This window comes from Eucalyptus grandis, chromosome 2 (assembly GCF_016545825.1).
Source record: "Eucalyptus grandis isolate ANBG69807.140 chromosome 2, ASM1654582v1, whole genome shotgun sequence".
NCBI lineage: Eukaryota > Viridiplantae > Streptophyta > Magnoliopsida > Myrtales > Myrtaceae > Eucalyptus > Eucalyptus grandis.
In genome coordinates this window covers 11,982,463-12,008,711 of record NC_052613.1, presented here as the reverse complement: position 1 = coordinate 12,008,711, position 26,249 = coordinate 11,982,463, and the positions used below count along the sequence as shown (strand labels likewise).

The 26,249-nt window shown below is 39.3% G+C and overlaps 2 protein-coding genes across 2 annotated transcripts; one reads left to right on the top strand and one right to left on the bottom strand.

Moving 5' to 3' along the window:
• Nucleotides 1-12,043: 12,043 nt before the first annotated feature.
• On the bottom strand, nt 12,044-14,540 carry LOC120290501 (exopolygalacturonase-like). Its single transcript, XM_039306776.1, has 5 exons — nt 14,415-14,540; nt 14,018-14,326; nt 13,342-13,857; nt 12,993-13,220; nt 12,044-12,292 (listed from the first exon to the last, which is right to left on the bottom strand). The coding sequence occupies exons 1-5, from the start codon at nt 14,538-14,540 to the stop codon at nt 12,044-12,046; spliced, it is 1,428 nt and encodes a 475-aa protein (XP_039162710.1).
• Nucleotides 14,541-24,700: 10,160 nt separating this feature from the next.
• Nucleotides 24,701-26,173, top strand: LOC120290500 (probable leucine-rich repeat receptor-like protein kinase At1g35710). The gene has a single exon (XM_039306775.1). It carries the CDS (start codon nt 24,701-24,703, stop codon nt 26,171-26,173), a length of 1,473 nt encoding a protein of 490 aa, XP_039162709.1.
• The last annotated feature ends 76 nt before the right edge of the window (nt 26,174-26,249 follow it).

Sequence of the window (26,249 nt, the reverse complement as noted above, 5' to 3'; positions counted from 1 at the left end):
TATTAGAGGAAAGGCATAACACTAATTTGTGCGCTCACTCAAAATAAGTGGGTTGAATCGCTCTCAAAATTCTAAAATCATAGATAATCCAGATCCGTTGTCTAGAAAATATTCCATACCAATTGGTTTGCTCTCCCCATTGAAAAAAGAAAAACAAATCTTGCTTTAAGAAAGCAAAATTCATGCAAGACGTACTAGACTCCAACTTGACATAATTCGATGGCTCTCTCTCTCTCTCTCTAGTTAAACCCCTCGAGTCGTTCCATATCCACAAGCATTGCATGTTCCGTTCATGCATATTTAGATTCTCGACTTTTGTTAATTCTTAGAACCTACAATATCCAAAACATGATTTATAAAAGTATTCAAAAAGGTATGGACTAATTTTACGATAACAATCAGTAATACCATATGAGTCTTGAATGCTTTTCTTTTCGAATGAAAAGTGGTGAACATTTTCATTTTCAGCCTTTAATTTTTGGCGGATGAAATACAAATTAGTGGGGCTCAAGTCCTTAATGCTATGCTTGATTGGATATGGTGACAAAAAAGGCTAGGGCAGGGCCCTCCCAGTTCCATCATTTTGTTTTAGCATATATGGGACCCGCTCTTTGGTCACAATTGGTGAACATGTGTCTAAATCAACACGGGGAATTCGTCCAGTCGTCTTCTTCACCATGTTCCACCAAGTGGAGAAGTCTTCACCAAAATCACTATCGTTTCACGTGGGACGTGAACTGTTGTGTCGCTTTCGCTTCGGTCACACCTTCTGCCCTTGACGCTAACCGCTCATTAAAATTAAATTTCTAACAAAACATATGAAATGGTGATCGCTTTATGATCGGGTAAGACTAAACCAATTGCGCTTGTAACACCCCCACGTTATTTCTTCTAGATGGTGACTTTATGTTTATGATAACGATCTCTACACAAAGCGGAGAACAAATACAGCTCAAAACACCCATCGGTATTTCTAAAAAAGAAAAGAAAAATAAAAAAAGGACTCTGCTGTGCATGTGTCGAATTTCCTGATGTTTCGGCAGCGAATTCAAAATAATGGAGGTAGTTGTGATTGTGTTCCATCAATATTCATTTTTGAGGTGTTGACTTATATTCAGAGATGACTCATAAGTCTTTGCAAATTTATTAGATGTATGATGCCCAAGTTGTGAAGTGAGACGCCGGGCCGTGAGAAGTGTGTCTCTTAGCTTAGGGTACATTTATTTTCTGGAAAGATCAAAATTTAAAAAATATTTTCTAACAATTGATTGTTTATATCACTTACAAAATTAAATAAATGAGATATTTTCATCACTCAAAAGAAGAAAAAAAAAAAGCATAAATTGTTGCCAATCATTTCTGTTGACTAAATTTCTAAACTGTATAATCAATCACTTTTCATTAATTTTTTTTTAAATCTTTAATTTTCCTTGAAACAAACACACTCTAAAATAAATTAGGTTATTCAATTAAAAACGACTTCTTTAAGAAAAAGATATTGGTAATTTTATATTGGTGGGGTTGAAGTGAAAATCCACGTGAGTGATTTGGCCATTTTCTTATTTTTATTATTGGCAATTTATTACTCTTATCGATATTGTTATTATTAGGGTTTTGCCTAACCATTGACACGTTGAAGTCGCATACTACTCTCTTAAGCAACTCTAAATAGACAAAGAGAAGGAAAAAGCAATTTAAAAAAACGTCTGTTGACCGTTATAAACTAATTCCATGCTTACGGTTGCTTAGGTACCCTACTGGCTTGTATCGAGAAAAAAGGGGAAACTAAGGCTGTACGTGACAACGTTTCTGTTCCAGGAAGTGTTTTTTTTTTCAAAAATAGTTCTTTTCTATTTCTGTTCGGGAACAATTTCTAAGTAAAAGAACCTATTTGGTAACTACACAAAATTTATACTATTGGAATAAAAATGAATAGAAATGCGTTTGGTAACTCAACAATATCTTTTTTGTATTTATTTATTTTTTATTCTTGCTTACGATGCCGCCGCCAATCGCCGCCACTGCCGCCGGCCCACCGGCCGCCGATGCACGACCAAAATTGCACCGACCGCGCCGACCGCCGCCGGAAGCCCATTGGCCGCCTCCGGCAACCGGCAACCGCCAGCAGCATGGCGGCGGCGGCCGATTGACGACCGACGGTGGCCAGCGGTGGGCGGTGGCTCCGGCGGTTGACGGTGGCCGCGGCAAGAAAAAGAAATAAAAGAAAAATAAAAAGAAAATCAGCTTATTTCTAGAAATTGTTCCCGGAACAAGAATCTGTTGGAGAAATCTTCTTGAAGTGTTTTGAAGTTGACAAAACGTTTCTATCGATCTAGTCTCGAAGGCTTGCGACTCGCTATTTAAAGTCTCAAGACCTCCGGACAGCCGACTCAAGACTCAAAGTCTATCCTCATTGACAGATCTCTAATCCATTGAAGAAAGGTTATCCCATAACTGTATGTTTCGTTAAGGATTTGACCTTATCAACTGGAGAAGATCTCGTGGCTGGAGAAGACATAACGGAGTCCTTTGATTGATCGAAGATTGACTCGATAATTGAAGATCCGGTGATTGCCTAAGTATTATTGGAAGGTTCTGCTTATGGAAACCGAGATCCTGATTGTATGGGCGAACAGATTGATGGGCTATCAACACGTTCCTTTAATAGCTTGAACAATCTTCCTAATTGATTCCGTCCAACGGGTAGATTGGAGGAATTCCTTTGGTAAGTGCCAACGGGTATGATGGCATAAAGGAGTATATAAGGAAGACGTCTTAGTTGTTCAAGGTGTGCGCGATAGAAGAATTCCAAAGTCGAAGCTCCTATTTGTTTAGACAAATCCTTTGAGCGAATACTTGTATACAAAAGAGAGTCTATATTTGTGAGAGACCTTGAGAAGGTGTGGTAGAACATCTACACTCTTTTGTGGAATCAAGGCAAAGCTGTGCTGTAACTTCTCTTTTGATCATAGTGAAATCCAGCATCTACAACATGGAATCAAGGGGCTGTCGGTGCGGAAGAGTGGACGTAGGCTTGGAATAAGCCGAACCACTATAAATCCTGTGTTCAATTTTCTCTTCCTCATTCTCTCTACCTCGATCGTATATCATTTTGTTAATTAAGAGAGAATTTACTTTCTATCATATGCTAAGAATCGCTTATGTATATCGATAAATTGTTTATGCACCTATTCACCCCCCTCTAGGTACTCATACTAGCAACATCAATTGGTATCAGAGCCTGAGTACTTACTTTATTTGAAGTGTTTTACTTCGTAGTAAAAGATCCATGGCTAGTATGCTAGCACCGGGGCTGATGGAAGGGCAAAGCAATACCCGACCACCCTACTTTGATGGAAATGATTACAACATCTCGAAAGAACAAGATGAAAGCTTTCCTACGATCAAAGGATCCTCTGGAATGGGACGTTGTAGAAAAAGAATTACTCCTACCACCGCATCGCCCTACGAAAGAGGAAAAGAAATCTGAAGAAACCAGCGGAATATGTCGGAAGAAATAATCAAGAGACAAACACTCGATGCAAAAGCAATTTACTCCTTATATTGTGCTTTATCACCAACTGAATATAATAGAATATCTTCTTGTGGTACAAAGAAAAGAAGTTTGGGACAGATTGCATATCACCTATGAAGGAACAGACGAGTGAAGGAAACAAGAATCAACATTCTTCTTGGTCAATACGAAGCCTTGAGAATGAAACCAGGAGAATCTATATCCGACATGTTTAGTCGTTTTACGATATTGTGAATGGTCTTGAAAATCAAGGTCAACCAACTTCGATCCCATGAAGGTAAACAAGCTCTTGCGTGGACTTTACGGGATTGGAATCACATAAAGACTTCGATAAGAGAGACGCAAAGAATTATGCCACTATCTGTCGACGAGCTAATTGGAACTCTTCAGTCTTATGAAGTGGAACAGGATCAATGAAGATGAAGATCCAAAAGGTAAGAAATCCATTGCATTAAAATCAAATGATGATTCGATGATACGATTAAGAAGATATGGACGATGAGGAGCTTGCTCTCATGATAAGAAGATTCAGAAAACTGAATAGAAAAGGAAGAAGGTTCAACTCAAAGAAACAAAGCTTTCAAAGACAGCAGACCAAGTCTGTTGATGATGAGGAACCAAACAAAGACATAGTCTGCTTTGAATGTAAGAAAAAGGAACACATCAGACCCAATTGTCCACTTCAAGAAGAAGAAAGGAAAAGCTGAAAGATTTCGAATAGCTCTCAAAGCCGAAACCTAGAGTGACACAGAGTGTGAAGAAAGTGATAATGAATATGCCAATCTATGTCTGATGGCACAATCAGACTCAGACTCTAGATCAGACTCAGACGGTGAATTTGAGGCAAGTGATATTAAAATTCCTGTCAAAGTTTCTAAATATATTGATGAACTATGTTTTAGTCTTAAGACTTCTCTCAAAAGAATTTCCAAACTGAAAAAAAGAAAACTCAGCTCTAAAACAAAAGGAAAATGTTTTAGCGAAAAAGAGTTAAAAGTCTAGACTTGTCTGTTTCCAATCTTAAAGAAAATGAAGACAATCTTTTAAAAGAAAATGTTTTTTTTTAAAAACATACTTAACAAATATATCAAAGAAATTTTCAATAGGGTCTGAAAAACTTGAGAAAATTCTTTCAAAGACAAAGACCTTACTTCAATAAGTCCGGTCTAGGTATGACAGAAGAAACAATTCCCTTGATTGATTTTCCTAAAGTAAAAGAAAGAATTAAGAAAAGACTCTCGAGTGAGGTTTACAAAAATCACTTCAAGAAAGTTTTTGTTAAATCTGTAGGTAGAAATGCTCTAAAATGTTAAAAATGCAATAGTCCGGATCACTTTGAAAAAGAGTGTCCTATGGTTTGGAAACCTGTTAAGAAAATATGGGCTATCTGCTTATGTTACTAACACCAAAAGACCCAAGAAAGTTTGGGTACCAAAGAAAGCTTGAGACTCTTTTTTTTAAATGCAGGTCACCGTCAAGAGAAAGGTAAAGTGGTATCTTGACAGTGGATGCTCAAGACACATGACAGGAGACTCAAAATGTTTCATAAAGCTTGCTCAAGTAAATGGTGGAAAAGTTTCATTTGGAGGAAACAGCAAATGAAGTATTGTGGGATTTGGAACTGTGAAAATCGGAAATCTCACAATAAGTAATGTTTCCTTAGTGGAAGGACTCAATTACAATCTTCTCAAAGCATTAGTCAACGTGATACCGGTTTTCAAGATCTTCTTTCAAGAAGGAATATGCTAAAGAATCGCAAAGACTCTACTCGATCTTTCATGGGTCGTAGACATGGAAACATCTATCTTCCGGATGTGAAACCAAATGAATCGCAATGTTTTATCTCAATTCAAGACGAAGCAAGCTTATGGCACGAAAGCTTGGTCATGTCAACATGAAGCAATTAGCCAAAATCTCTTCAAAACAGCTTGTTCGAGGACTACCCAGATTACCTTATCAAAAGACTGATCCATGTACTCCATGTATTCTGGGAAAACAGGTAAGAAATTCATTTAAGCCAATAAATCATGTCTCTACTAATCATGTACTACAGTTGCTGCATATGGATCTCTTCGGACCAACCAGAACACAGAGTATTGGAGGTAAGAAATATTGCCTAGTAATTGTGGACGATTACTCCCGTTTTACTTGGGTATATTTCCTTGCAAGTAAGTCCGAAACCTTCGTATTTTGAAAAGTTTGCTAAAAAGGTTCAAAATGAAAAAGGATGTGTTATCTCATGTATAAGAACAGATCATGGAGGTGAATTTGAAAATCAAGATTTTACAAAATTTTGTGATGAATCGCTTTAATCATGTGTTCTCTTCTCCATGTACTCCTCAGCAAAATGGAGTTGTGGAAAGAAAGAACAGATCTCTTCAGAAATGGCTAGAACTCTTTAATAGAAAGCAAGATTTCTTCACGATTTTGGGCTGAAGCTATTTCAACAGCTTGTTATATCATCAATAGAGTCTTCTTAAGACCTATTCTAGAGAAAACCCCTTATGAATTGTTCAAAGATAAGAAGCCTATTGTTTCATACTTTCATGTATTTGGTTGCAAGTGTTTTATATTGAAAAATGCAAAAGATCGAGTTGGTAAGTTTGAAGAAAGATCAGATGAAGGTATCTTCCTTGGATATTCTACATCAAGCAAAGCCTTCAGAGTCTATAACAAGAAGAGCTAGTCTGTGGAGGAGTCAATGAATGTCAAATTTCAAGACTCAACACAAGATGAATCAAGTCAGACTCATCAAGAAGAGTCTCGAATCACTCCACCTTCCAAAGCTTACAACTCAAGAAGCATCTCGATTTTGGAAAACCAGCATCGGGATGTTCGTGAAGATTCAAACAAAGAGAGAGATCATCAACCAGAAAAATCAACAAGTAACTGGAAGCATAAGTCCGGTCATCCCAAAGATCTTATAATCGGCGAAATTAATGAACGAATTCGCACCATCCAAAAGGCAAGAAGAGTCTAGTGTTGTAGCTCTTGTTTCTGAAATTGAACCAAAAAGCATAGAAGAAGCTTTGTCTCGATGAAAGCTGGATTGAAGCTATGCAAGAAGAGCTCGACATGTTCAACATTAATGATGTCCGGGAATTGACATCCAAACCAAAAGGTAAAACTGTTATTGGAGCTAAATGGGTGTTCGAAACAAGATGAATGAGAAAGGAAAAGTCGTACGAAACAAAGCAAGACTTGTGGCCAAGGGATATACGCAAGAAGAAGGAATAGACTATGATGAGACTTACGCTCCAAAAGTAGAGGTTAGAAGCTATTCGACTATTACTTGCGTTTGCTTGTTATAAGAATTTCAGGTTATTCCAAATGGATGTCAAAAGCGCCTTCCTAAATGGATTTATCCATGAGGAAGTTTATGTGAACAACCACCTAGGTTTGAAGACCCAAAGAAGTCGACTCGGTCTTGAGAATGAAAAAGCTTTGTATGGTTTAAAGCAAGCACCTCAAGCTTGGTACGACAGATTAAGTAAGTTCTTAATACAAAATGGTTTTGTCAAAGGTAAAGTAGATACGACTTTATTTATCAAAAAGGAGATCAAAAGTTTCTTACTTGTTCAAATATATGTGGATGACATTATCTTCGGATCTTCTAATGAAAATTTGTGCAAGAAATTTTCTAAGTCTATGCAGGATGAATTTGAAATGAGTATGATGGGAGAATTAACATTCTTTCTTGGTCTTCAAGTAAAACAATTGAAGGAAGGAACTTTTATATATCAAGAAAAATATGTTAATGATCTTGTCAAAAGATTTGGACTGGAGAAGTTCAAAAAGACCGACATACCGATGTCAAGTTCTTTGAAGATAGACAAAGATGAAGAAGGGAAGAAAGTTGATCAAAAGCTGTACAAGAGCATCATTGGTTCACTTCTTTATCTTACCGCTTCTAGACCCGACATCTTGTTGAGTGTTTGCATCCGTGCTAGGTTTCAATCGATCCTAGAGATCCCATCTCGGTGCTGCGAAACGCATCATTAAATACGCGGCTTCATCATCAAGCATCGGTCTTTGGTATCCTAAGAAGGGAGACTTTAATCTCCTGGGATATTCAGACGCAGATCTGGCCGGTTGCAGAGTTGATAGAAAAAGCACTTCGGGAACCTGCCAGTTGCTTGGAAGCAGGACAGTGTCTTGGTTTTCAAGGAAACAAAGCACTGTGTCCCTTTCAACAATAGAAGCAGAGTATGTAGCTCTGGGAAGCTGCTGTTCGCAAATTCTATGGATAAAACAACAGCTAAGAGACTTTGAAATTGAAGACTCATGCACGGAGATTAATTGCGACAACACCAGCGCTATCACCCTCACCAAAAATCCAATTCTCCACTCAAGAGAAAAGCATATAGAGATTCGACATCACTTTATTAGAGATCATGTTCAAAATGGAGATGTTTCAATTCAATTTGTTGACTCAAAGAATCAACTGGCGGATATATTCACAAAGCCTTTGGAGAAAAATCAATTTGAGTCTATTCGTTCCAGACTCAACATTTTGAGGTATGAGGATATCAAAGTCTAAAGACTTTCAGACTCAGACTTACAAGACTTTATCTGAAAGACAGTCTTGGTACGTCCGTCAGACTGTAAGTCTTTCTCCCTTGAATCTCATCTTGAAAAGGTACGATCGTCGATCGTGTTTTTAAATTGTTGCTATATTTAATTGACGTAAATATTGCATCGTTTCATTTTAAAAAGGGAAGTTATTTTTGAAATAGCTATTTTTGCGGAAAAAGACAGTTATTTTGAAAAGGCATTTTTTTTTTATTTCCTTTGTGACGGTTCGTTTACCCTTCTTTTTAACCGATCAAGCACTGTCGATTCCTCTTCTCTTTTCTCTCAAAAACCCTAGAAAGCATCGATCCTCCATTCCCGTTTGTCTTCTTCGTTCAATCCTCAAAAGTTGTTATCTTTCTTGGGAAAGTCAAGCAAGGAATCTTCCAAAACTGAGAAAGATGTCATCTTCAAGAAAGTCCTCAAGAATCGCAGCGGGGGACCACGGCGGATGAGTGAGGGGCCTACGCACTTCGATCTTACGAAGATGAAGTGACTCCGGCAGCAAGCGAGCCCACAACATTCTCAACAGCGTCATTCTCCTCCATCTAGTCCTCAAGGAGTTGATCATCAACAACAGGAAGAAATCATCGAGGATGCAGACCCTGTAAGAGTTCAAAAGCCCGCTTATATTTACCAGTTATATCATGCCCTATAAGGAATTCGTACTCCTTTGAAATACATTGATGATTTTCTTAAAGACAAAGGACATGGGAACGAATATATTTTTCTGAAAAAAATGGAAAGTTTGGGAATTGCTCGAAAAGGGGTGGTGAGGAAACCCTTGCAAATATCCCAAGTGATCCTCGTGGGGGGCCGAATCTCGTAGATGGAAATGATGATGATAAATTATACAGTCAATTCCAACCGAAAATGGGTGTTGCGGTTGATAATCAAGGAAAAATGGGAGATTTGTTCAAATCAAAGGAGCAAAAGGATCTATACTCGAAATTGCTGAAGCGTGGGGTAATAAACCCTAGGAGTGTGGATTTTGATTTTCTGGATGCAGTGAATGTGAACTTGAGGGAAAAGTTCAGTTATCTTCAACTTGAAAAGTTCTGCTCTGACTCTACAGAGGCATATGCTGAATTAACTGCATATTTCTATTCAAATCTAAGCTTTTTGGATGCGAATAGATTCTCTTTCAGCGTAAAAGATCAAGATTATGTTGTGGATATGAATATGCTGGCAGACGTGTTAGAAGTCGAAAGAGGAAGATATCAAACAATCAAAGTTTCCATTGCTCGGGCCACACTTGAACTAGTGAAGGACAGGAGAACAGATGAAAATATCACCTACTTAAGGATGGGTGCATTCAACATCTTGCTTCACAAGATTGTGATTAATTGCCTCCGACATGTATAGAGCAATGAAATCAACTTCCAAGACTTGTTAGATGTTTCAAGTTCGAGGCCAAGCAATCATATGATGTATGCCATTCTTTTTGGAAAAAGCTAAAAGAAAAGGGAAGGAGCCCATGGTTACTCCATCCAAGAGAAGAAGAGCTCTCCTCGTTGAGGATGAAGATGATGAGGAAGACATCACCATCTCTGCATTGGCCTTGAAGAATTTAAGTCGTCCTGTTCCACAGCAAGATTCGGAACAAATGACAAAAGAAGCGAGAGGAGAAGGAAGCAGAAGAATTAGAAGCTGAAAAAGAAACAGAGGAGGAAAGACCAGAAGAAGAAAGAAGAGAAGAAGGAGAACATGAGGAACACTCTTCTCCACCTGTAAGCATGAAAACAGGGGGAGATCGGGAGAAAGGAGTGAAGTCTTCATGTCCCGATGCAAGTGAAGGAGTCGGCGCTCACCGGCGGACCCAAAGGATGTTTATGCATCTCAGTTTCCAGAAGAAGGTCATGAAGTGTCATCGCCAAACCTGCAAGATTATGCTGATCTACCATCGTCTGCATTTACTCCATCAGATCGAGCCGAAGAAAGTACTCAGACTGATAATGGAGCAGATTTTCGCAGAATCATGGATATTCTCTTGGAGATGCGAGGTCAGATTTATGCCTTGGGATGCGAAGTTCAAAGCTTGAAGAATGAAGGTCAAGCTTCTTCTTGTTCATTGAATGATAAAATGCAAGCCCTCTCTATTCAGAATCAGTCCAATGCCAAGAATGAGGAGATTGCACAACTAAATGAAGACTTTAAGAGGCTGGAAGGCATCGTTCAGTCTATGGAAGATTTCCAGCTTGTCCGCGTTCCCAAGCAATCTTAACTTCATCTCATCCTTTTTAATGATGACAAAAAGGGGAGAGATGCAAGATTTGATCAAAAATCTTTTCATTCATTAAACTTTTTGTTGGATTGTTTTGTGGTTTGTGGTTTGAACCTGTTTAACTTTGTTTTGTGTCTGGATGAGAACTGATCTAGACTTGGACTTGACTGCTTCTATTAACCAATATTGATATCTTATGAATGGCTTAATCATATACTGGACTAACCTATTTTCTGTGGTTACAGATTCTAGTGTTATTCTATTAGCCATTTATCTCTATAAGATATGCATATGTGTTTGAGGAATGTTTTGCAGGTCAAAGATATCCAAATCTGCAGGAAAGTTTTGTCACCATCAAAAAGGGGGAGATTGTTGGAGAAATCTTCTTGACGTGTTTTGAAGTTGACAAAACGTTTCTATCGAGTCTAGTCCGAAGGCTTGCGTACTCTGCTATTTAAAGTCCGAAGACCTCCTACAGCCAGACTCAAGACTCAAAGTCTATCCTCATTGACAGATCTCTAATCCATTGAAGAAAGGTTATCCATAATCAGTATGTTTCGTTAAGGATTTGACCTTATCAACTGGAGAAGATCTCGTGGCTGGAGAAGACATAACGGAGTCCTTTGATTGATCGAAGATTGACTCGATAATTGAAGATCCGGTGATTGCCTAAGTATTATTGGAAGGTTCTCTTATGGAAACCGAGATCCCGATTGTATGGGCGGACAGATTGATGGGCTATCAACACGTTCCTTTAATAGCTTGAACAATCTTCCTAATTGATTCCGTCCAACGGGTAGATTGGAGGAATTCCTTTGGTAAGTGCCAACGGGTATGATGGCATAAAGGAGTATATAAGGAAGACTGTCTTAGTTGTCCAAGGTGTGCGCGATAGAAGAATTCCAAAGTCTGAAGCTCCTATTTGTTTAGACAAATCCTTTGAGCGAATACTTGTATACAAAAGAGAGTCTATATTTGTGAGAGACCTTGAGAAGGTGTGGTAGAACATCTACACTGTGGAATCAAGGCAAAGCTGTGCTGTAACTTCTCTTTTGATCATAGTGAAATCCAGCCGGTGGGCTGTCAGTGCGGAAGAGTGGACGTAGGCTTGAAATAAGCCGAACCACTATAAATCCTGTGTTCAATTTTCTCTTCCTCATTCTCTCTACCTCGATCGTATATCATTTTGTTAATTAAGAGAGAATTTACTTTCTATCATATGCTAAGAATCGCTTCCGTATATCGATAAATTGTTTATGCACCTATTCACCCCCCTCTAGGTACTCATACTAGCAACATCAGAATCAACTTTTTTTTGCTTATCAAAACTGTTTTTGAGAACAAAAAATTAGAAAAGTTGTTCCCGGAAACAAATGTTTTACCAAATAAGTTGATGTTCTTTTTTTGTTATGAGGAACAAAAGAACAGAAAATTGGAGAAATAGGAGCGTTACCGTGCGCTACCTAAGTCTCTACACAATTTCTTGGTGTTACTAAACATCTTCTGTATAACTAGCAAAAGCATAAAGAGATGCACATAGCATTTTCTAAGTATACAAAATATAAAAATAAAAAGGCAAAAGTTCTATTTTTATTTGCAGCTCTATTTCACCGGTCTCTCATCATGTCCTCGAGAGTGAAGGGGGTGCCTGTTTTCAATTGAACTTCTTTAAACATTCCGACGATCACATGCGCGGTGAATATGAAGATCAATCAACTTCGCAACCCCGCGCAGAGGGGCGGGGATGATTTCCCGGTGATCGTAGGCTTTACATTCGCGCACTGCGACGTGGCGGCCCCGTTCCTCCCATTATACCTCAAGTTAATATCAGCAAAGCTCCACTTTCTGGCAAGGCACTCCTCTTCCGCAGCCAAGCTTCTCAGCAAAAGTGGTGTTGCAGACGTTCCTCGGATGTCCCTAAAGCTCACATCTGAGATCTTGACCTTTTTGGGAATGTGTGGCTAATTAAAATTTGGACGTTAAACCCAAGATTTGCACCCAAAATCAACAACAGCAAAACTATTTCATCAATGCTCCTAGGCCTACCGCACTAGTCTCCCTTTAACATGACGGGACTCATTTTTATTTATTAATCTAGCAGAGTAAGCGGCCACGATTGATGACCCAAAATTACAAAAAAAAATTAGCTTAATCGTGATGCTTCCTTAGATCACACCATCTGATTATCATTTTAAAACTACACAAGTACTACGATCGCATTATGCACTCAATTTGTCATAATTTTACGATAGTAAATCGATTGAACACATGAGATTTTTCAAATCTTTTTATGTACTGTAACCTGAAAATTAAACTTCACAACGTGTTTAAGTGAAACTTAAATTTGGAGTAGGTGAAAATTTATGGAGGTAAATTTTATTTTTCCACAAACCAAATATAAATTAATAACTGAGTTGGGTGTACGAGCGAGAATTTCCTTGAAAAGCAATCCGACGTGGGATCAAATTGCCAAGTGATTAGACATCTTCCTATTATTTATAATGTCTTTATTACAGGGGGTACGCAAAAAGAGTACAAAAACCCAACAGTTTCGCTCAAGACTCGTCGTCTTCAGAGCTCCACCTTTCCACATCCTTTATAAAGAACCGTTGGGCGTCGATTCATCTTCACTGAGAAAGAGCGAACTCTTTAGCTCACAACCTTGGCACAAGCCGTAGGGTTTAGCTTGCCAGAGATCAAAGGCTTGACGTTCGAACACTCTGATGTGGCGGGGCCTTCGGGGCCATTATACACGAGGTCGATGTCCGCAATCTCGACTTCGTCGCACGGCACGCGCTGGCTGCAGGCGACCTTCACCGCGACCTGGGATGCTGAGGTTCCCCTGATTCTCTTGAAGCTGACCTTGCTGAGCTTGACAAGCGAAGGAATCTGAACAAATCGAATAACATACAGATTAGGGCCGACATGTATATGGTTTATCGATTGTGCGATTAGTTTTTGTTTCCTAACTGACTTGAGAATCGTGAGCAAAACAAGCATTGCTGTCTACCTGTGCTTGGCACTGGTTGAATGGGCAGTATCCCTGGTCTACGAGCACAGGGTTGGTGACATTGTTCATCTGGATATCCTCGAAATGCATGTCAGAAGCCGTGCCGGGTTTCGACGCAGGCCAAGTCTTGATCCTCACACCGTTATCCGCACCGTTGATGGTGCAGTTCGTGACGAAGACACCCTCCACGGGCTCTTCGTTTTCATACTTCCCGAGGCTGCCGACGCTGATGCCGTGGCCCGGACCGCAGCTCACCCCCTTGACAGTGATCTGCCGGCTCCCGTCACCAAGGGAGACGCAGTCGTCCCCTGTCTTGATGTCGCTGTCGAGGATGTTGACCCCGAGCGACCGTCCAATGTGGATCCCGTCCGTGTTGATGCTCTCGGCCGGCGCATTCACGTGGAAATTTTGGAACGTCATGTTCTTGGCGCCCAAGATGCTTACGTGGAAATACTTGCTGTCGAGCGTCGTTACGTCATGGATTATGGCATTGGTGACGAAGTTGAACCTCAAATTCTGTCGAAATTCAATGGGTGTTAGCAATTCCCGCTAGTGCTCAAAACTCGGTTAATCGCGTTGTCTTAGTTTGGTTATACCCCCATCAGCGTATCCGTTATTCTAATGACCGTGCGGTTCGAAATCGACATAGAAACGAATGATACCGACGGGTGCTTACGGTGGGGAGAGTACGGCAGTTCGTGTTCTTGGCGCAGTCGTTCTGCCCCCAGGCTGTCTTGCCCTGGCCGTCAAAGGTCCCGCCGCCCGACACGGTGAGGCCGTCAATGCGTTGGAACGTGACCCAACCGTCGTTCTTGAAGAGGCTCGGGTCCGCCGGGGCCTTCAATGTGCCTTGGAGCTCAAACTCCACAGGGGCCTTGCAGGGGCCGTCCAGGGCAACCTCCGTCAGCGCAAACGTTCCCCCCGGGATCAGCACTTTAGCAGGAGTGGTGGATGCGCACGCCTCTTTCCATGCACTCAGCAACGCCTTCGAAAAAATTTGTGACGAAACCCTCGTTAGCCGCAGAGATTTAGGAAAGAATGCCGTAAAGCTATTCATTAAAGAATACACGCACCTGGCTAATGTCTGAACTGCCATCGCCCTTTGCACCGTAACTCGCGACGTTAAAGACCTGGGCGTTGATGGAAGAAGAAAAAGACAACAGCAGCAGCAGTGCACCAACGTACGATTTCATTGCCATCGTTTCCCTTCTGCTACGAGGATTCCTGGTCTCTCTCTCTTTCTCCCGGGCGCTTGCTGGACCTTCCAAGAAGAAAGAAAGAGGACACTGTTCGTTTGATCTTTCCCCTCGGCGCTGGAGCCATTTATAATGCATCCGTGGGGGGAACCTTATAACGCCATTAACAGCTTTCAGCCAAATTTAAGGTAAATCCGTCGGGAATTGAGCGGGAGCGAGAAAGTCTTCCACGTTTTCCCTCCTGGTTCCTGGCTCTGCCCCGTCTGCTATTATTAGCTTTCCCACCGTTGCCTGCTGATTGTCAACTTCCATACTTTGGGTCCCTGGATTTTCTCTATAATGCCAGATCTTGAAACCGGGGGTTCCAGATGCGGAGAATCGATCCATCTTCCTGTCGTTGCCGTCCGGTGTTATTGTAAGCTAGCTTTTAAAAGTTACTACAAAAATGCTTCACTTACTAAGAAACTCCGAGCAGATCTCATCCTCAAACTTCAATCCATCATTTTGCTTCTATCGATTCATTGAAGGCTTCGAGTACCGATCGAACCAACGCCCTTGGAGACGCATTCTGATTCTGGGTTTGCCTACTACTGGATTTCAACCGACGACTCTCTTGTTGAAATAAGCCTTCTGGACGGCATTTATTAGGTGACCAAATAAGGAAATACCAAAATAGCTTGATATGCACGCCTCTCATTTTCATTCTTATTTTTAAATGATAAATGATAACGAAAACCCAATTTGTCCATAAACCCAAATCTGTTTTCAAGTTAAAAAAGAAAAGGAAAACTACTTTCATTCTCCATAACTAAAAAATTAGAAATAGAAAAATGAGTAGTTTCTAAAAGGAAAATTATCCAAAAAGTCTTAAAATTATTGCACATTTGCCACTTTAGGTCTAAACTTTTCAATTTTGTTAGTTGAATATTAAATATTTTCACAATTTGCCAATTAAGCCAATCTGGCTAATTTTGACTAAAAATCGTTGACATGGAAGTCATATGTCATACATGGACAGCCAACGTTGACATTTTTATTAATTTTTGATACGTTTCTTTTCTTTTCTTTTCTTTCTTTTTCTTTTTATTCTTTTTTGGTTTAAAAGATCGACAAGGCCACTGGCCACTAATTGCGTCCCAATGACCTACGCCAACTACTGACTGAGGGTCGACAACCCCTGGCAGCCTCTAGGCTAGGGCCACAGAGCCCTCGCCGAAAACAAGCACAAGTTCATGGACATTCGCCAAGGTCAACAAGGGCGTCATGGCCCTCACCCACCCTCACATTGCCGGTGAGGGCCACCATGCCCTCGCTTCGCCAAATTTGCCGAGGGCTCACTAGCCCTTGCTAAGGCTAGTGAAGGTGTCACAATCCCTCAGCCACAGCAAGGGCCTAGTAGCCCTCCCCTGACTGGTATGGGGTTGATCACCCTCATCCCCAGCCGGCGAGGGCTTCATGGCCTTTGCCCAAGGGTTAGCAAGGGTTGCCGGCCCATTAAACCAAAAAAAAAAAAAAAGAAAAGAACAAATAATATTAAATTCATAATATATTTTAAATTTTTTTATAATTTATCCACATAAAGTACCGATCATACCATGGAAGATGATCGAGGCCGACTGAGCTACCACATTAGTGGTTTCCGATAAATATTGATCGAATGAACTAAATTAGCAAAATTTCAAAACGTTTGGCATTTAATTACTAAAATGAAAAGATTTAAGACTTAATAGGCAAAAGTGTAATAGGAGTAGGACTTTTTAGACATTTTTCTATTTCTAAAGCAAAAATGCTTGCTTGATCGTCCATTACAGATGTTTGAGATTATTTATTTTTTGGTCGGTCCTACTCTACTCCTACTCTAACCTCACTCTCAAACTTTTGCCCCACTTCCTCGTAGGGGGTGGAAGTCAAAATCTATACTTGAAACTAAATCATCCCCACCCCAACCCCCCCGAGAAGGTGGGGATTCAAATCCTCCCACTTCCCTCTTCCGTGTTGGAAAGGTGGCCATTGGGGTTAACGGGCGTTTAAGATTCACAAGTTCCTTTCTCAGAGAGATCTATCACAAAGTCGTTCACAATTAACAAGCATATCGTCAATATTAAATAATACATACAAACATATTTTAAACAATTTATTAAAACTCTGTTCAATTAACATATTTTACGCCATATGTCAACTATAATTATAATTAGCAAAATAATTCCAGTAGATATGCATCTATTTAATTATAAGCTTTAGTCATGTAACTAAAAACTTATTGTTATACATCACTATGGGGGATTAGCACTTGATGACAAGGTTATATTAAGAAGTGATTCTACAAAAATGAGAAATTTTATTAGCTGGTATTAATTAAAGATCAACCTCGTTTTCTAGAAAAATGACACGAACAATTCTTGAACTTTGACTCAATGTGCAATTTGTTTATTGAACTCTTAATTTATTCGATGTGATCCCTTAACTTTAGCCAATACGCAATGTGGCCCATAAACTTTTAGTTTGTTTAATATAGTCCATGAACTTTTGGTACATATTCAAAATAGTCCTTGAACTATATGAAAATGTTCAATATAATCTTTTTTCCATTAATTTAAGACCAATGACTATGTTGAACTTTTTTATATAGTTCGGGGATTATATTGAATACATATCAAAAGTTCAAGGATTATATTGAACAAATTAAAAGTTCAGGAACTATATTGCACATTGGGTTAAAGTTCAAGGATCACATTAAATAAATTAAAAGTTCATTGACCTAATTGCCCATTAAGCCAAAATTCAAAGATTGTTTGTCTCATTATCCCTCATTTTTACCCAGTATGAGAGATGACTTTTTACGTGATGGATATGATATCTCTAGAAAATTATACAAAACTCTTCGCAACCTGACATAATACACAATTAACCCTAAATTATCAAATGTCGCACATGAATTATCAACCTCTTAAACTTTTTCATTTTCTTAGGGCCGTTATTCTTCCGTTGTACATTTCTTAGCGTGTGAAATACGCATGAGTTTTAAAGCATTAAAGATGTATCTTCATCCTTTCAGCAGAAATATCTCTTTTACTCTTGACCTCTATGGAAAACATGTGACATCCAGATTTTCAGGTTCTAATTTCGATTGGATAAATAGGGCCGTTTTCGTTCAGTTGAAGCCAGGGATTGTGAAATTGAGGAGTACGAGGGATTCTTGGATAAAGAAAATAATCAATTTGATAAGTAAGACATCAATTGATTTTGAGAGTCATTTGAGATAAATTCAAGAGGGAAATTATATGCAATTGCAAGTGGGGATTAAGAACTCTAAGTTGGAAAATCCTTTTGAGAATCTATGAGTTTATTTAAAAGAAATTGGGATTAGGATTTTCTATTTGAGGAAATCCTTTTATTTTTATGATCTTCCCATTTCTTTTCCATTTTTAGCCAAACACTCTCTTTTTCCTTCTCACTCTCTCTCTCTTTCTTTCTTCTTTTTCTTTTCTCTTCCTTCCCTCTCTTTTTCCCTCGTGCGTGAGCCTCTCCACCGAATGCCCCCTTGCTGTCTTCCACTTTGCTTCCTCCACTTTTCCTTTTCTGACTTTTCAACCTGACACATTCTCTCTTATCTCTAACTCTCTCTCTCTCTCTGGACTCCCTCACTCTCTCGACATCTCTCTTCTTCTCCTTCTCGGCTGGTTCGAAAAATTGAAGAAGACAGAAAACAGAAGCAGAATAGCAGCGCCGAGAGAGGGAGATCGGAATAGCTCGCCGTCGCACCGGAGTTGCCGCGTCGTCGCCCGCGCGTTACTCGCGCGCCGCTATCGCCGTGTGTCTCCGCCCCTTTCCCGACGCCGTCCCTACTGCAGCCGCGTTCTAGCAGCTCCCCCGAACAGCTTAGGCCACCGCCGGAGCTCCCTCCACCGCCGTTCATCGCCGCTTGGACCCGTGGCCGACCCCTGCTGCCTCCGCCACCTTTGTCTCGCCATTTTAGCCACCAAAGCTGCTTCAACCAGCCAAGATCAGCAGCAAACAGAGAGTGCAGAAAATGGGTATGACAGTGGGGTTTTGACCCATTTTGACCGCCTTCCCGAGCCCGGATGCTCGGCCCGCTTTGAGGAAAGTCGATCCTCGCGTCGAGCCCGTCGTTTTGAGTGAGTTTTACTAAGGTCCGTTTGTTTCGTGGAAAATGGGCCGTCTCCATAAAACGTTTTCCCATAAGTCATTTTCCAGGAAAATTGCTATATTTTCCGGTGTTCAGTGAAATTTAAATTTTGAGTGGAAAACATTTTTCACCATTCGTTAACTAATTTAATTGTTTATGAAAAATTATCAAAAAATTGAATTTTAATATTTTTAATTGGCCAAAAATATTTGTATTTTTAAAAATACAATTTTTATTATTTTCCACCATTCATTAGTTTTATTTTTTTTTTTTTTAAAATAAAATTTTAATTATTTATATTTTTAAAAATAAAATTTTAATTATTTATATTCTAAAAATCAAAATTTTAATTATTTTTTATTTTTTTCTTTTTTTTTTTATTTTTCCTTTTCTTTTCCTTCTCCTTCCTCCTTCCTCCGCCGCCGCACGCCTAACGATGGTGATCACGCCCGACAGTCGACCAAGATCCTGGCCGCTAGATCCGGCGAGCTCGAGGCTCGGTGATCTCGCCCGAGGTCGCGGAGGTTCGTTGGGCTCTAGCGAGCCGCAAGCTCGCCGGATCTAGCGGCGGAGCTCGGGCTCGATCCAAGTGAGCCCGAGCTCCGCCACCGTGATCCGACGAGCTCACGGCTCGCCAGGACCTCCGGCGAGCTCGGGTGAGGCCCAAGCCCCGCCCGGCTCGCCGGATCGGCGAGGCTGAGCTCCGCCTCAAGCCCGGCGAGGCCCGAGCTCGCCGAGCTCGTGCGAGCTCGGCTTCCACAGATCGGGCTAGGCGGAGCCTCGCCGGCTGGGGCGAGCTCGAGCTGGATCACGGTCGGCCACCGGCCATGCTAAGGAAGAAAGATGAAAAGGAAAGAAAGAAAAGAAAAAGAAAAAAAAAAAAGCATAAAAATAAAACAAAAATGTGTTAGTAAAAAGATATAAGGTGGAAGAAGTTATGGAAAATGTTTTCCACTTTTCAAAAGTGGAAAAAATTTTCCTTATCTTTGAAGGTACTTTTTTCCATTCATGGAAAACATTTTCCTTGAGTAGTTGGTTTTTCGTGAAACGAACACGGAAAATCCAGAAAATATTTTTCTGGAAGTTATTTTCCGTGAAATGAACGGAGCATAAAGCCTTCTTAGTTTGCTAATTATATTTAAATGTTGATTAGTGTTAATTAAGTGTAATTATGTGGTTAGATTAGAATTGATTAGCGATTATTAGTTAATTGCATTGCATATTAGTGAAATAATTAGTGTACTTAGATAGAGAATTGCCTATAGTATTTATTGGATGCTCCTTGGGATTTTTCCCGACCCTTATCGGGTGTTAATTAAGCGATTCGGGTCTAGATGGAATTTTTAGGAATTAAATATTAATTTTCGGAATTAATTATTTAATTATTTATTTTCTGGAAATTCAACTGGGATGGCCAGTGACCGGGATTTTAAGCTGATGATCGTGGCGCAGCCCGTTTATTTAATTGAGCTTTATATTGTGCTAAATTGAATTTATTGTACTTATTTATTTAATTTTTGAAATTATTTATTTAATTATTTATTTTCCGGAATTTCAACTGGGATGGCCAGTGACTGGAATTTCGTGCTGATTGTCATGGTGCAATCTGTTTATATAAATGATTTCTACGTTGTGCTGAATTAATTTAATTGTGGATTTTTAGGGATTATTCCTAAATTGAATTAATTTGAGTAATTGACTGGTGAATAATTGAGTATCGGTTGCCAGAGACAAAGGTATTGTGGTAGACTACAGATCATATTGGAAATTATGGAAATGAAAGTGAGTGTGTAAGATGTATGCTGACCCGATGCCTAGACATGTCATCTAGGAATTCGGTCGGTGTATAGTGAATTCATGATAGGTTATATATCACCTTGGAGAAGGCACGTGGCTCGGTGAGTTGGTCTATCACCTCAGAGAATGCACGTGGGCTCGGTGATTAAGTGTGGCATCTTGAAAGAGACACATGGGCTCGGTAATTTGATGCATTACCTCGGAGAATGCACGTGGTCTCAATGAGTACAATTGGCATCTTGAAGAGACACTTGGGCTCGGTGACTTGATGCATTGCCTTGGAGAATGCACGTGGGCTCGCTGATTCAGAATGACATTTTAAAGGGCACGTGGCTCGGTGACTTGATGCATCGCCTTGGAGAATACACGTGAGCCTAGTGAATTAAGCATGGCATCTTGGAAGAGACACGTGGCTCGGTAATCAGTTCCATCACCTCGGAGAATGCACGTGGCTCGGTGATAAGGAATATCGCCTCGGAGAATGCACGTGGCTCGGTGTCGGTTCCATCACCTCGGAGAATGCACGTGGCTTGGTAATAAGAAATATCGCCTTAGAGAATGCACGTGGCTCGGTGATAGGGAATATCGCTTCGGAGAATGCACATGGCTCGGTGATTAGTTTTATCAGTTGAGACTATATAGCAATGACTAGAATGACCTAGAAGTGGTCCAGCTAACATGAAATCGACTAAGTCGATTGATCATTGCTTTGATTTGATGTTGTAAACTGATTGATTGAATGGAAATGATCGTGAGTGGTCTTGTTGGCGTGTAATTGACTAAGTCGATTAGATCGATGCTTCGATCTGTGATGTGATTGCTTGGATGCCTATTTGATCTATGCTAATATGCAGGTGGAATCTGAGGCCCAGTTAAGTTCTCTGACTCATGTTGTGCATAGGCAACCCTAAGGTGTATTAGTTTACTAATCGGGTTTTAGTGTGGTAGAACTTGCTGAGACATAGTCTCATCCTAGTTTGGGAAAAACATTTCAGGACCTTGATAAAGAACCTGAGGAGAAATAACTCGAAGAGGAGTATCTGAAAGAGAACCCCGGGGATGATCCGAGTAGGATCCTGATGACTTTTGCTATAGAATCAATTTGAGTAGAAACCAATCGTTTTAGTATGGCTTGTATATGAACATAAGGGTGTTGGTTTTTAGGTTCAATTTCCTAGTCCTACTTGTATATCCCATTGCTTTATTGATGTGAATTTTATAACTACTTCCGCATGTGCTATTAAAAAGGGGTCAGCGATATGTAAACCTGGGATATCGCATTTTAAAATCGACCAAAAGTAAGGGATGTGTACGTGACCGAGAATCGGGGCGTGACAAAACATGAAGGAAGCACATATTAATTATAATGTTATACCGGAAGTAACAAATAGGAATTACAATATTAAAAAATTGAAGTTGTCTAAACTTTAAGAAACATATTAATAGAACTAATGAATTTTTTTAAAGAAGAAGAAAAAATTAAGAAAGTGAAAATATGTTTCCGTAACAGAAAGGTCAAATTTCGAAAATGGGATATTCATTATGTACTTTTATATGGTTAATAATGATAACGAATGAATTAGCAATTAAAAATACTTAAAAAATTATCATGGATTTCAGTTAATCATTTCCTTTTATGCGGTGAGGGAATCATTTACTATTATAATTTGTTAGATGTTTTCATTGATCAGTCAATTTTCACATCAAATAATCCCTTAAATATACATAATGAGTAACCAGCTATTGACATTTGACTTTTTCCTAATCGAGACTTCCTCTTTACTTAATTGGTGGTTATTCTTTTTCTCAAAATGTCTTGTTTAATGCAAACAAATGAGCACTTATGAAACATAAGCGACTGCTATTTAGTTGTATAATCTGTAAATTGGCCATTTAAAAAAATAAAGGCAAACTGTAGATAGCCATCAACTTTTAAAACCATTTCTTAAATTCCTAATAAATTTGGACTTCAGGAAAGCAGTTATTAAAATAACTTCCAACCGCATTAATTCCCAATAAGTCTACTTTGAGAACCCATTTATTCAATTCAAGTGTTTTTATTTTTTTTGGTCATTTAGCGATATACTTGTAAATTCAAGTTGTTTTCTTCATCGATGGATAAACATAGAGCCACAAAATTATCTACCATGAACATGTTCATGTTTTGAATAAAATGACTTCTGTGCAAGAAAATCACAAAGTAGCAAGAAATTGAACATCTTATTGATTTCCCATAAGGTTGTACATGACAACGCTTCATTCCGGGGAAGAGTTTTTTTTTTTTTTTTTTTTTTTTTTTTTTTTTTCAGAAATAGTTCTTTTCTATTTCTGTTCCGGGAACAAGAAGCAACTTTTTTTTGCTTCTCAAAACTGTTCTCGGGAACAAAAATTAGAGAAATTGTTCCTGGGAACAAATGTTTTACCAAATAGGTTTTTGTTCTTTTTTTGTTCCGAGGAACAAAAGAACAGAAATTGGGAGAAACATAAGCGTTACCATGCGCTACCTAAGTAACACAATAATCCTTCTACGACCAATATAGAAAATACTATATGATGGGAAAACTAGCATACAAATATTTGTTATAGGTTATTTCACTCTCAATCCCCAATTCTTTAAGTGAAATTGCTATTTATTTACATACGTGACGATATCTTGCCAAGTTAAGTTGAGTTGAGACCTATATATCCTATGAGAAAATAATTAGAGATCCCGAAAGGCTCATGCCACTTGTTCACATGACGACAAAGATAACAAGCTACATTGGTGGAAGTCAAAAGGAAATATGCCTAGGGATTTTTTGGCGTGACCATGAAGTAGTTCCTTCCTATGTCTCAAATTTATATGCGTAACATAAGAAGTCTACAGGCATCATGAAATGTTCCATTTGAGCCGTAACGACTACACATCACCTATGTCCTGTAGGTCCTGGGTTAACAAGCCGCTTACTACTACCCCACTATGATGCTAACAATCAAAAAGTCTTTTTACATGAAGTATGCTGCAATTAGTTAACTCAGCATGAGCTGTTTGGCGTTTTGCTATTAATCAATTGGACAGCCATGTTGATGGTTTGTAAAGAATAGGACTCCAAAGTATCAAATATTGTAAAATCTATTGAGTGCTACAAAAGTACTCGTTAATAAGAATATGCCATTGCTCAGTATTTTGCCCACCAACATGAACCATTGCATTTTAGCGAACCATGGCACGATAATGGTAGTTGATGTCTAAATATTTTCATGAACAATGAAAAAAAAAATTCATCATTTTTATAACTAATACTGTAGATCAATCTTAGAAAAATAATTTCCAAATCATTTTATGATCTCGTGAGATTTAATCAATTGCAGCAATAATGCCTCATGCCAAAATTGGTTTTCTTGACGATGGCTTCTGCATTTATGATTATAATCTCTACATAGAAATTAAGAGAAAATATAGCTCAACATAGTCATCGGTATTTCTGTTAGAAAAAATAAATCAGCACTCCGTTGTGCCTTTCTTGAATTTCATGCTTTTTCGATGACGACTTTTTATTAATGCAGGTTGGGATTGTATTACGGCAATATTATGTTTTCGTGTTGTTGACTTACATCCCAGCCTTCGCTCCATACAAAACTAATAAGTCTTTGCACATATTTATGGATAAAAATACGGAAGGTTAATGGCCGTGACAAAATGGAAGTTCATGAGGTATTTATGGATCCATTGAAAGTTTAGGAATAAACGTATACTACCCCAAAATTCGGATAGTTTTGTGTAATTTTGACTAAAATGAAATTTGAAATTCTCTCATTCACCGAGAAGAAGTGGACCTAAACATAACCTTAAAAAGCTTTATCCTAATTCAATCTAGACCTCTAGACTTTTAGGATGTAAAGTACTGAGAGGGTATTCCCTCCTTTCGAAGAAGACAAATATACAGAGAGGAACTTAGGGGAGTGTTGGTCGTGCGGGCACCGGCACATTAAAATGAGGAATGTAATCCTATCAGTCCACCTACGTTACAAGGCAGGTAGGGCATCCCCAACATGGCGACGAAATTCACTTGCTGTCTGGAGAGGTAACCCTGTAACCAGAAGAAGTGACTAATGACTTGTTGTTGACGTGACGGTCCTAATTTCTTCTATAAATATGTTAGTTGTACTTGGTCCATTTCAACACTTATGCAACTAGAAACAAAAGAAAGCCTACCCCAAATAACCTAAACGACCTGTCATGGCCTCATCTCAAAAACAACTCTCAATGTTGTTCCTCGCTTATGTCCTCCTCCTGCTTACGCAGGAAATGCCTTTTCTTGCTTCATCTCGAAGCTCTTCTCCAGAGGCCCTTGCTAGTGCTACTAACCAAACGAGATATGAGGAAGTGGAGGCACTCCTAACATGGAAGTCTAAGCTAGACAGCGGGAGCCGCTTTACTTTGTCTTCGTGGAATGGAACCAACCCTTGTTCATGGCGCGGAATCAATTGTGATTCTCTCGGAAGCGTCGCAAGCTTGAACCTTTCAAATTCTATCATACATGGTATGCTTCATTATCTCAATTTCTCCCAATTGCCCAACTTGATCGCTCTTACACTTGCCAACAACTCATTCTTTGGGAAAACCCCTTTGAGCATGGCTAATCTTGCCAAGCTTACTTATTTGGACTTGTCTCGAAATATCCTTTCCGGAAATATTCCGACTCAACTTTGGCCATTGCGATCTTTACGAGATCTCAATCTTTTGAATAATGATTTGGCCGGTCCAATTCCTAATGAGATATTTAGCTTGAGTAACTTAACCTATCTATATCTTTCGGATAATAAGCTTGCTGGTTTCATTCCTAAAGAAATAGGAAGGCTCAAGTCTCTCGCTTATCTCCACATAGCAAACAACAGAATCACCAGTCCAATTCCTTCTTCCATTGGAAACATGAGCAACATGGAAGAGATATGGTTTTTCAATAATCAATTGGCTGGGTACATTCCCAAGGAAATAGGAATGTTGGAGTCTCTTATTCAACTTGATTTATCAGCCAATTATGTCAATGGATCCATCCCTACAACTTTGGGGAATCTTAGTAAAATGAAATATCTTTACCTCTACGACAATCAACTTTCAGGCCCTATACCTTCAGAAGTTGGAGGAATGAGATTCCTCATACATTTCGAACTGCTAGTTAATGATTTAACAGGTCCTATCCCATCAATGATAGGGAATTTGAGCAATCTGAATATCCTTAACCTTTACCAAAATAAGTTGTCTGGTCCTATTCCTAAAGAACTAGGAATGCTCAGATCTCTCTCATATCTTTACCACCTTGACAATCAACTTTCAGGCCCCATACCTTCAGAAGTTGGAGGAATGAGATTCCTCATACATTTTGAACTACAAACTAATGATTTAACAGGTCCTATCCCATCAACGATAGGGAATTTGAGCAATCTGAATATCCTTGACCTTTACCAAAATAAGTTGTCTGGTCCTATTCCTAAAGAACTAGGAATGCTCGAATCTCTCTCATATCTTGTGCTTAGGGTTAACAGTCTCTCTGGCTCGATTCCATCCATTATAGGTAACTTAAGCAAGCTCATAAGCTTGCAGCTGAGCGATAACAAGTTCGTCGGCCAATTGCCACAAGACATTTGCAGTGGTCAAGTTCTTGAAAAAATTTCCACTGATAACAATCACTTCACTGGTCCAATTCCGTGAGGCCTCAAAAACTGCACGAGTTTGTATAGAGTTAGGCTCCTAAATAACCATCTCGAGGGAAATATATTCGATGGTC

Bases quoted from the DNA above. Each gene is read 5' to 3' on its own strand.
- LOC120290501 (XM_039306776.1), bottom strand. From the start codon at position 14,540: ATGGCAATGAAATCGTACGTTGGTGCACTGCTGCTGCTGTTGTCTTTT. The intron at 13,858-14,017 runs GTAAGCACCCGT...GAATTTCGACAG, and splicing joins ACTGCCGTACTCTCCCCACC to AATTTGAGGTTCAACTTCGT. The intron at 12,293-12,992 runs GTTGTGAGCTAA...AATTTTAATTAG, and splicing joins ACCCTACGGCTTGTGCCAAG to CCACACATTCCCAAAAAGGT.
- LOC120290500 (XM_039306775.1), top strand. From the start codon at position 24,701: ATGGCCTCATCTCAAAAACAACTCTCAATGTTGTTCCTCGCTTATGTC.